General features: G+C 40.3%; 1 protein-coding gene across 9 annotated transcripts in view; it reads left to right on the top strand.

The window, feature by feature from the left end:
* The window catches only part of LOC126536215 (protein scribble homolog), a 174,849-nt gene that overhangs the window by 130,634 nt on the left and 32,065 nt on the right, over window positions 1-12,150 (top strand). For 8 of the 9 annotated variants that reach the window (XM_055073872.2, XM_050183098.3, XM_055073868.2 and 5 more), the window contains 2 exons: window positions 2,471-2,575; window positions 7,932-8,150. In XM_055073872.2, coding sequence (XP_054929847.2) covers window positions 2,471-2,575; window positions 7,932-8,150 — 324 coding nt within the window. The remainder of the gene's footprint in view (window positions 1-2,470; window positions 2,576-7,931; window positions 8,151-12,150) is intronic. The other variant, XM_055073869.2, reaches the window with a different exon arrangement.

Raw genomic sequence — 12,150 nt, 5'->3', positions numbered from 1 at the left:
TATGCACCGTATGTTACGTCAACAAAGACATTGGATGGATGTTCATGAGCATGAATTACTTGCAGACAAAAGCTTGCACACGCATGCCTGGCCTTTCACATCTAAGAAAGGGGAAGTTTTCATATTCTGCTTGTCGTGTCACCACACCTTTGTGAGACGTCAACATCAAAAGGTTGCCATAAGCACACTGGAGAAAGAAGATAAAAGGAAGGCACAGTAGGCAGTGTACTACTTATCAACGGTGGCCCACTTGAGAGGAACGAATGAATTCAGAGTGAATTAGAAAAGTAAACATTGTGCTCGTTGTATTGCCATGGATTTTCATTAAAAAATTTTGGGCGTATTCATATCCATTGAAAGCCATCACACTTATGTCTCAAATTTCAAGAAAGTTGTTTCAGTGCCCCTTTAAAGAGGTATGCGCATTTGAAATGTTGCGTCTCTAAAGCCTTCGCTTGCCAAGCTTGCATGTTTAAATCTGTAATTCTTTCGCCTTAACTGTGCACATTCTCTTTAGAGGCAGTCAACTAACTGAGCATTATTTAATATGAAAATCGGCTACATGTTGGCGGTTAGGTATTTCTGCATGCATTTACCACATTCCGCAGCCTTGCTTAGAGTGCATGAGAATGTTACTGTTGGTAAGTGACATTAATTAAAATATGTTCTTTCGTGAAAACAGCTTTTTTCTCAATTTTCAGCTATGAGGTAAACTAGTTCAATATTTTTCACTATTATAGTTAAGGTCAAAGTCTCTTTGTAGCCTAATGCAAGTCAAGAAGTCAATTTGTATATCCAGTCAATTTGGGCCAGCTGTGCATGCATAGAAAGCAAACAGCATAAATAAAGCTGCTAAACAAAATTATTTCATTTGCAAGTTCATTCAGAACTTAAAACAACACTAAGTACGGCTTAGTAAGTTCTTTTTGTTTTGGCAACTCTTAGCAAGAACAAGCTTTGCAAGAACTGCTTGCAAAGCAGTAGGTGTGTGCAAATAGTGATTTTCAAAACTGAATCTAATGTGAATCGAATAGTGCCAGAAGCGAATCAAATTGAATAGCTTTTGAATAATGAACAGCCGTTATCACAATTAGTATAAAATGATGTTGACATCCTAGTATTCTTAAAGATAGCAAGTTTCTGTCATTACATAGTACGTTATGAAGAGCTGTTTATTAAGAACACAAATGGAGCATTAAGAGCAAACAAGTAGTTTCTTTGTATGCGCAGGGCTCTTCAGAGCGTGCAAATGATCTCTGTGCAGTCTTTTAAGTATGGCTACCTAGGTGACGTAGCCTGCTCCACTATACAAGTTGTCACGTTTTATATCTATACTATGCCCACAGCGGTTAAAATTTTCTGTACTTTTGCTCCAATCTTATGTTTATTTGGGCATAGTTGATGTTTTGAAATATTAGAAACGTATTTGAAAAATATTTACACTTACGGATAGTGGCTATTCAATTTGTTATATGAAAGTTTCGAATATTCACACACCTCTGCAAAGCAGTGCTAGTTCTATCTTATATTTGCTGTCTGTACTATATGTTCTTCCTTTCATTTTTGTCTATTTTGCTTTCTTTGAGCTATCATTGGTTGCTGTATCATATAGAGTGCTTTATTACTGTTCTTTTTAATACTGCATGTGTTAAAATTCTTTGACGGTAGTGAGCTGAAAAGTAATTTTTCTCTTGCAGGTGCTAATATTTTATATATATATATATTGCATTTGGAGGCAGGGTTACTGCAAATCATAATGAATCGTTGTTAGTGCACTTCCTTGTCTGCTGTTCTTAATTCTTATTTTTCTGTTATGCTCACTGCATTGTACCATAATAGTTTCAGCAGTGATTGTTACTTCTTATTTTATTTCGCAAGCAGCCTGGAGGTACAGAGGAGTACTGGTTATAGTTCATTATTGTGCACATCTAATACTCTGTCTCACTAATTCTGCACAGTCCAGCAAAAGCTTGTGTCAGCCAATCAGTAACAACTCGTAAGAGCCAGCTGCATGCTCCAAGAAGGGAGGAGGGCTAGCCTATTGTGCACCTCTAATCGTTCCATGAAACTTCATTCAGTTGACACTACATGGAGGGCATTCAGAGGTGGAACAACGGAGGCGCCTTTCTCGTGGTTTTGTTCTCTGATTGGCTTACATGACCCACAGGTTTCACAGCACTGTCCGCAGTTAGCGAGACAGGGTCGATGTAGTGTGTGCTGTTGTTGCCCTCTTCCTCTCTTTCTTTATAACCCCACCTTCTCCCCGCTTCTTTTTTGATCTTTATGGTTGAGCTAAATGGCTGCTTGGATCAAATTCAGGTCATCTTGGAGCAATATTAGGTAGTTAACAACATTTTCTGCATTTTCTGCATTTTCTTTAAGTTTGTAAAAGCACGCATATTTAGGTATGCAGCATGCGTAAACTCGCTCACCCACACGCCCCTTCTCACCTCCTTGTTGCCAAATTCAGGAGAGGCTGAAGAAGGAGAGGGATGCAGACACACACAGCTTGCACAGCTTCACCTCTGTCTCCTCACAGCACTCGGGCAAAGCACTGGCCACCCTGCCCACTGACGTAGGTACCTCCCTCCCTCGTAGCAGCCCTTTCCTCCTCCGCCTCATCACCCTCGGGGCAAGACGCCCTCGGGAAGAGAAACTCTGCCCTGGCACCAGCATGATCGTATGACTGTGGGCTGTATACTTTTAATCGATCGCTCTAGCTGATTTATTCAAGCTTGAATTTAACATACAGGTAGCATCTTGTAATGCAGCAGCTTCCTGACACCGTAACTGGATTTAGCACTTGTCTGTTTCACCTGGTAATAGATAGCTAGTATGCATTTCCCATGATAATTCTGGATGAAGAATGTAGATTCTTTTTTTTTTTGCAATAGAATGATGGTGCTGTCTGTTGCTCTTTCAGCGAAACATTGCACATCCTGTGTTATTGGACTGGAAGGCATGCATTCGTTTGGCTTTAAAATACTTCAGGACAGCTCCCACACCCACTCCCTAACAAAGTTTGCAGCCGAAACAACCTTGATGCGCATCCTTAGAACAAAGTGCATTTACACGACTGCAAGGAGCAGTTGTACATAAAATCACTGCCGCAACAATTTGTGCAACAGTCATTGATCACAGATACTGCCTGCAAACAGCTTGACATAAAAGAGGAGATAAGGACCGTAGATGTAGTAGAGTTGCTAAGTGGTGTCTGGCAACGTGAAAAAGAAGCATGCTTGGTAGTCTGCACAATCATGATAGCGTAAGGTAGAAGAATACTCATCCTTAAAACCACCACCTATGCTCGACGCTTGACACTGTCAAAGTTACCAGTGCGATTGTGAAATTTTTCTCGCTCTTCCAAAGAGCGAAGCTTCTTCTATTGCGTGTTTCTCAGACCAACTGTCACAGCAGTTACCCTCTTTGCCAGCTATATATATATATATATATATATATATATATATATATATATATATATATATATATATATATATATATGTACACAAACATACACATGCACTTTTTTCATCCCTTGATGTCCTCACATTCTTGCAACAACCAATGCACTAATTGCCAAAAATACTGGCTTTAAAAAAAGGAATAAGGACCCTCTTCCATGCATGTTTCTGTTCTGCAGAGAAAGTGAGAGTTATGTAAGTATCCATTGCCCATTTTCATACATTTCATACAACCAGTTATGCTGGCGTGTAAAATGCAGCATCACATTTTATGTATTGCTTACGTGGCTGTGAAAATTTCTTAATTACAAATGGGGTATGAAACAAATTAACGAGAATTATCAATGCAGTTACAGTGCTATTTTTAGCTTACACACATCGGTTGCAACCCTTGCTCTAAAGCTTTCTCTTTGTTTTTGTTGAAGACAATGAACAAAAAGGTATAGCACATGCCAGGTAAGTATAGTGTTATTGTGCCAAGGCATTGTTAAACACTTTCAATCGCATTTTCAGATTTATTTGAATGAAAGCTGCAGTCAGCTTATTATAGGCAGTAAATGGGAGGCTTTAAGTTTTAATACTTTGTAATGTGACCAGTTTCTGCATACAGAATCAGAGTCTGAATCATTGTCATTATGCGTAGGATATGTTATATGTACATGGTTTGCAGGGGGTGTGATTTTAGCTGCGCCAACTTTTTAAAAATTGCCTGTGGCAGACAGCACAATTCTAACACTTAATCTAAACTACTTGATATAGGCGGTTATTATTTCTACAAGAAATCAAAATGCTTAAAAAATTGCATAATTATGCTAATTACTTTTCTAATTAATCATTTTATTTTATTTTATTAATAAAAAATGTAACTGTGGTAATCTGTGGTCAAGATAACAAAAAAGAAAGATAAGAACATGTCAGTGCATCATGGGGACCTAGAATTGGGTAGCTGGTTTTCCTCAATTAGATTTTTTTCATTCAAGAATTTGTGCATCAAGTTACCTAGTGAGTATTTGTGAAGCTTTTGAACAGATAATACATTGCATGTAGAAGTGAGGAGACATTAGTCGTCAGACTGCTTAAAGTTGTGATGCACAGTGCTTGGTTTTGAATATGTTGCAATGAGCATAAGTGTGATGCATATGTGATACCCCAGGAGGAAATGCAATAATTAGTATGACTGTGAAAAAAGCATAGTAAAGAGAGATGACTGGTCAATGTAAAGTGTGAGCAAACTTTAACAAGTACCCTAATGCCAAACACTACTTTTTTTGTTAATGTGGAAATATGTATATGTATAAAACTTTAAACGTTTGTCTGGTTCGATGCCTGAGTACTTAGCATAGTCAGGTGCAACAAGAGCAATGTTTCCAATACGTATAGAAAGACTTCCAGAGACTTTTCTTTGTGGAGATGTGAAAATTACAAAGCAGAATTTTTTAGCTTAAAGGGACACTAAAGTGAAAAATTATTTCTTATGCATCAGTAAACTACCATTCTACAACACCAAAAACACCATTCTTACAACGATAAGACGTTTGGTAAGCCAGAAATAGCGCAAAAGCGAAATACGGGTGGCGACGCCTACTTAAGCTAGTTCCCACACCTGGTGGCTGTGACGTCTTGAATTTTGATGGCATCTTCTAGGGCCTACTAATTATATATAGCGGTACAGATTGACTACATTGTGTTCTTATATAGGTTCATCCCTTTGACACCAGTTTAATGTATTTGCTGCATTAATATTCAGTTTGGATAACAAAATATCTATGGGTCTATCAGAAGAAAGAATGGTAGAGTCATCAGCATAGAGTATACAGTTAGAAGATGTTAAACACAGGGGTAAGTTGTTAATATAAATTAAAAATAAACTTGGTCCGAGTATTAAACCTTGTGGGGCACCAGTGTCAGCTTTAATAGGCTCAGAATAACTTCGAGAATAACTTGCAATTTGTTCCCAATCAAGTAATCTTAAGGCTGGACCAGTGATCTCAGTGGCATTTAATTTGTTAAAGCAGTATTTTGTGGACAATAGAGTCAAATGCTTTCATTAAACCAATACGTAACGTGCCAACAAAATTGCCCGTGTCAACAGCAACTTTAATTTTGTCAGTTAAAGCTGTTAATGTGAGTTCAGTAGGAAGTCCTTGTCTGAAACCAAATTGCTGTGAAGATGAAATGTTGAATTTGCAAAGATAATTTGAGTGCCGTTAGATGAATAATTTCTCAAATATTTTACTAAAAAAACGAAATAAAGCTATAGGTGGCTAGCTCGATGTTAGTCATTTATCACTACTCTTGAACACTGCAACTACTTTAGATTTTTTTAGAGCTGTCGGGAATATGCCCCTCTTAAACGTTTTGTTGATGATGTGGGAAAAAGGATCGCGTATCACGTGAGCTATCAGTTTTATTTGAGAAGAGTGAAAATTGTCAGGGCGAAGGCTTGTGCTCTTTAAATTGTGGATGAGTGCACATACATAATCAGGCAATTCAGGATAAAGAAAATGGTTGTGATGTGCACGAGGGTATGCGTGATGAAGTGTAACAGTGTCAACATTCCAGTCAGCACTGAAAGATTTGCAAAACACGTTGGCTATGACGATTGGTTTATCGCAGCTGCTGTTCTCAAACCGATGTGATGGCAGTGTGTGTACTAGACTGACCTAACATGGAATTTATGACGAACTGTGCTTTCTAACACATACTACCAGTTTGTGTTTCTCCTCTATGGTCTCTCATGTAAGCGCTTTTCAGAGTGCAGAAAAAAAAGGGGCATGTAGCTTTCTGGTAACTGCATTTTTAAATTGTAGAACACTTTTGTTCGATGGCTAGATAAAATAAAGAAGATAGTCCTACTTATCACAACGAACTGTGGACATACTCACATACTTAATTTGTAAGCATAATGTGTGTAAGCTTATGCCATATTGTTCTTAAAAGATATCATTTTTCTGTGTTTTTTATGAGTTGCACTTTGTTGTTTTTTCTTCATTTTGTTGCTTTCCTTTTTCTGTTTGTAAAGCAGTGTTCTGGCTTGAAAGCACTGAACATTAGAATTTAGACAAGTATTGACATCCATTCTATTTTTGATTCAATGCCAGGAGCAAACTTTCAGTAGCTATATGGTTTATAAAAACAACTTTTTTCGTCCCACTCGCATTTCATCCTGTGCATCACTATGCCTCATCTTGTGGAGACAGTTTCACGAATTCTGTCTGTCTTAATGAATCCACACAGCAGGGTTTCCCAAATATTTTATAGTGGTAGCGGTCATGAGTTCTTTCAGCTCTCAGTGTATTTGTACATATTTCCGTCCATAGGCTGCCTAGCTACTTAGCACAACCTTCGTAGTTACTTCGGGTATCCTCTTGAAGGTTGGCTAAATGGCTCTTCAATAGTCCATACAGTTGTAGAGCAGTGACTGTAGCAATACGTAATTTCTTCTTTTAGCCTAATATGGCCATTTTAATGAAGCTTGGTTTTATGTTCTATATTGTAAGCAGTATCATCATAGCTAAAGAGATTCTGAGAGGGCAATATTCGTTGACATTGCTACACTGAAAAAGAAGGGCACACTTACGACACGCATGCACTGTTTAAAAACCAGATTGGGGGAAAAATTATTAAGGACGACTGAAGCAGGCCCCTTCATTAAAGGAGCTCTAAAGAGCAACAATATATCAAAATAGGATTGTAAGACATTCTTTAAAAATTCTGTTTTCATTCATTAGATGAAAAGAAAAATTTTTTAAACTGGTCATGAATATTAAGTTCTAACTTGCCTTTCTTGAGTCTTGCACTGAAACCGCAATGCAGGCACATCATTGTGACATCGTTAATTTCAGAGTAACTCTTTTCTTATTTGGTTAGTTGTGGTGAGGGAAAGCCCTCCAGACTTGCTAGGCAGAATCTCTTGTTCGTTTAGAATGCAACTTAATTAGTCTGTTTCGATTAACACCTAACTGAATTGAGTAAATGCTGCCGAGGTCCATGACACGATGGGGAGCTAATGGGGGGACTTTGAGGTGGCGTCGTCACTTGGCTTTTGTTTTTGCATCTTTTCTGGCTTGGCAAGCCTTCTCCTATGGTAAGAATGGCCTTTTTCTTTTGCCATTGTAGAAGCGTAATCAACTAGTACAGCCTCACTTTATTTTTTTTCTCTAATGTCTCTTTAGCAGTGGCGGCTGTTTTGTCATCTGCTTTCGAGCTATGTGTAAGGCCACTGTGCCTAATCTTAGCTACAAGTCATATCTCAAAAAGCCATAAAAAGTTGCCGTTGAACAAGCCAAGCAGGGCCAACCTGTTAACATTAGCGCCTAGGTTCTGCGTCAATTCCCTTTGCAAATTTTTTTTTAGTAAGTGCTAAAGAACCAGGAAGGGCATTCCATAAGCAAACAGTTTACTGCTGCATTGACAGGGGCAGACATTTACACTCTGGGCACTGTTTGTCGGGGCACTTTGGTTTGGCAGGGCAAGGCAGTGGCGTTGCCTGCAGACAGTAAGTCGGTGGAGCAGCGTGTCATGGAAGTGGTCCGAGCCGCTGAGCAGCTTGTGAGTCCTGCCCTGGCCGCAGCTGCTACTTCAGTGACGCCACCAGCCACTTCGGTGCCTGCAGGCGAGCAGAAGACTACAACCGTTATCATGACCAAGAAGTCAGTCAGCCACCCACCAGCTTCAGCAACAGCCACGGTAAGCAGCAGAGACGAGTAACTTGGAGCTGGTGCATGCAGCATACCTGCCCTCTAACACGATAGGAGGGAAGATGCTAAAATTATGGTCACCTTTATATATAGCTCAGCACAGGCCACATTTACAAAAGACAGGTTGGATTTTCTGCCTTGACTCATAGCCCAGGATATGCTGCCAAGCATAATTCATTCACTGCACTGTGCAATCTTGTATTGGTTGGGCTGTGTAATTTGAGCTGTAGCATTATATTATTATTTTTCCCAGTTATGGGATTATTGTGATTTCACTTGAGTTCAACAGCAATAGCAGTGGCTCCTAAGCCAGCACAGGTATTATACGAGGTGTGTGATTGTATATTGTAGCAGCACAAGAAAATCTGCATTATCTGGAATGAAATTAGGCAAGTTGTACTGATATGTACTTGTATGAATATAACACTAGCTTCACACACCCCTTCAGGATAGATCAACCTGATAAAGTTGAGAATGCTATTGAGAGACAGGCTTCAGTAGCCTGCTCATTGTTGCCGGAAAATCAGCTAGACGCCGCACTTGACACAATGTTTGTTCACAGCAGCTGTTATCACCGCAGTGGCTCGTTTCAGTATCATTTTGACATTGTGGCTCAGCAGAAAAGCCAGAAGCAAACGAGCATAAAATAAACACAATCCTTTGTTTTAGTACATTGTTTTACTTGCTCCAGCGTGAAAAAAGGCATACTTTCTTTATTTTTTTGCTGAAAGTGTAGTTATTTAGCTATAGTGACACCACAGCCAGCCGGTGTGAAGATTGATGCTTTTCCACTCCGTTCTAAAACTTGCTTGCTACAATAAATGATAAGCTGGCAAGCCCAAAGGGCTTGACATGCATTACGTAATTAGCCCCCTATCTTAGGCCTTAAAGTTTCGCTTTTAAAGGGGCCCTGAACTACTTTTTATCAAAGTTGAGATATCCATTCGAAGTTAAACTAGACTATTTCAGAAAAAATTTGCAGCAGAAAGTACTTCAATGTGTTCAGCAGAAACAAAGTTATTGGCAATCAATGATCACCTTTGAAAATCCTCTTCGTGCTGCTTCTGCTTCTTCTTCAATACATTGCATTGCAAAGGCTATGCTGGAGCGGGGCATGCCTACAATGCTCCGCCTACTGAATGTCACCATGGCGCGCAGTTCAAGTTTGATTTTGGACGTTTGCGTAAACTTCACTATTTGCGATTTTGGCACTTGCTATGTGCCAAAAGTGGCTATCCTCAGTGTGCCGCAATGCGCCCCATTGAGCGGGCTCGTTGCAGCACCCCACGGCGGCTGCAGTATCTATGCTACATAGAAGACGCAGCCGCTTGTCAACCGTAGTGTGTGCACAAAGCATTTACTTTGTGCATGACAGAACTGGATTGTGCACTCACGCTCCTGTGCTCCAGTCTGGCCATGCTAAATGGTGCTTACTGGCTTTGTCCTGCACCAGCTTGACCGACAGATAGTAGCCACATCCAGCTAGTGCATTTTGTAGCTCTGTCAACAGCTCATTACAAAGCAATGTCTGCCAAGGCATCTAGCCAGAAGAGACCAGGAGCGACCAGGAGTGAGTGCGCGCTGGCAAACGTATATGTGGTCTGACCTTAAGTTGCGCATTGTTCGAGGCCAGTTGAGTGTTCAAAACTAATAGAAATTAGCAAGACCTAATGGCTATTACACCGATAAGCAGTGTGGCCAAAGTTTAATTTCTAGGCAGGTGGCCGCTTCCAAGCATCAGCAGACGATAGTCGGCATCGTCTGGAAATAGTTAATTCTTTTCGAAACTTGAAAGCAGATTTTCGCTTGTTCGGCCTTTTTAGTAAACTGCGTCAATAAATATACGCAGTAACACAGTAAGAAGAAATGCGTTGATCAAAAAACAATTCTTTGTTAATGTTGGCTGTCAGCAGATAGCAGCCGTCTATGGGAATCTGCTAAATGGCGAGATATGGCCGCCGCCAGCAACCTCGAAGCAGGTGAGGAGAAGGCCTCGTTTGAAAAGTGTGTGTGAAAAAAAGGTGATTTCGCGCTTCACTTGTGAGCTCCACATGCCGCGCACGACTCGAAAGTTTAGCTCAAATGTTCACAGCAGCGTATGCTATTCATAGACTGTTTTTGCACCAAGCCCAAGGGGTGGTGCAGGACCCCTTTAAGCAGCAGGTTTTATGTTCTGCACTCCTACTTACCGACAAGTTTAAAAATTAGATTGCTATGAGCCATGCTGCAAAGCTCAACAACTGTTGTCGTTAAAATTGAAGAGACTTGTTCAAAACTACCATACCTGCTCTATCGCAAAGCCATCTTCACACTGTTTTGCTGAATATCGAGTTGGGTGAAAGAAAACTCCCAAATCATCACCCTTCCCCCCCCATTTGCAGTAACCTGCAAGAATGAAAAGGGGTGTGGACAACATAACTTCGCAAGAGCTGAATACCCGTGTCACTATCGAACATTAGCTTTGAAGAAGAGTTTCGACAAGTGAACCATAAAATGCAGCCTGCGATCACTTCAAGCATCGCAGTCAGCTTTTGTATGCTGTGGTACTGTGTGGCCTTTGCAAGGCTCTTGCAGGGAAGGAGGACCTGCTGTATTTTCTATGACATAGCTACACCAGATACCCTATTATTTGGCACTCTTTGGCTAGAACTGGCCCTTGTGCCATTAAAACCCACTAATCAGTCAACCTCATTATTATTGCAGACCGATGAGCAAGCAGGAGAGGCTCAAAGAACAATACATTTTGCCAGCTGTTTCATTTCATTTCTGTTCTACTTCCATTTATCAGCACCATCTGCCATGAATACAATTTCCAGCTTACGCTAACAACCACGAAGCTGTATTTTAAAAGTCACTGAACAGAGAAGTAAGTTTAGCTGTATTTGTAAATTACCCTTCTACAGTACCAAATCAAGGCACTCTCACCTTGTGAGGGGGCTTGATAAGCAAGAAAAGTAACAAAAGCGAAACAAGTGCTGATGCTGCCTTGAAGTTCTCACGCAAGTCAACCGGGATATCATGAATTTTGATGCCATCTGCTCGGGCCTAGTTAGTTCTTCATGGTAGAGATAGACAGTGTTATATTCTAAAGGAGCCAAAGACTGAGCTTGGCAAGTTGCCGTAACTTTACTGTGTCACAACAGTTCCTATATAAAATAATACTTTAAACTTTTCAGGATGTCACACTGAAGCACTGGCACTAGGATATTTACACTAAATTCAGAAAATTGAACTTTAGCCTTAATTTTCTCTTTTAATAATAATAACCATGATATTAACAAAAACGCAGGCTTTACATAATACCTTATCACTGTAGACTGATTAAGCATTTCTCTTTAGTATCCCTTTAATATATTGACTCCTAGGAAAAAAGTTTGTTGGGAGTGGCAGGGTGTCAGGATTGGGTGATGATGCAGACTGTTGTGACATCGTGCATTCCCTTGCAAATCCTTGTGAGACGCAAAATCAACTTGTGTCACTGTACGGAGTACCCATTGAAATAGAGGTACAGTCGAATCTCGATAATTCGATCTCGAAGGGGTCCGAAAATTTGTTAGAATTAAAAGAAGTTCGAATTTAAGGAAGCTAATTTAATGGAGGACCTACCTGCAGTGGCGCATGTGCACTGAGCTAACACATGAGTAGGAAGTTCTACAATACTTATTCACACGTCTTTAGAAATTACAGTCGATTATTAGGCGTATTGGTGTTCGTACTGTGACAGGAGACGGCGGGTGCACGCGTGCATAATTAAAGGAAACCTACCACGTCCCGTGACAATTGCCCCTTCAAACTTTTGGTATGCTTCACCGCGTAAAACTGCTGTAGTGGGGCGAAGTTGACTTTCGGAAACCCGCATTATGCAACGCGCCATGCTTTCCGCGCTCCGAAGCCATTGGTGAGGATTACAAAGGCGTAGTCGGCGCCATTGCTAACAGCGGCGAATTGTTTCATTGAAAAACACCACACCGAACAGCAAGAAGCTTGGT

This window comes from Dermacentor andersoni, chromosome 4 (genome assembly GCF_023375885.2).
Source record: "Dermacentor andersoni chromosome 4, qqDerAnde1_hic_scaffold, whole genome shotgun sequence".
NCBI classification, from domain to species: Eukaryota; Metazoa; Arthropoda; class Arachnida; order Ixodida; family Ixodidae; genus Dermacentor; species Dermacentor andersoni.
This window is presented reverse-complemented; position numbering and strand designations above follow the sequence as displayed.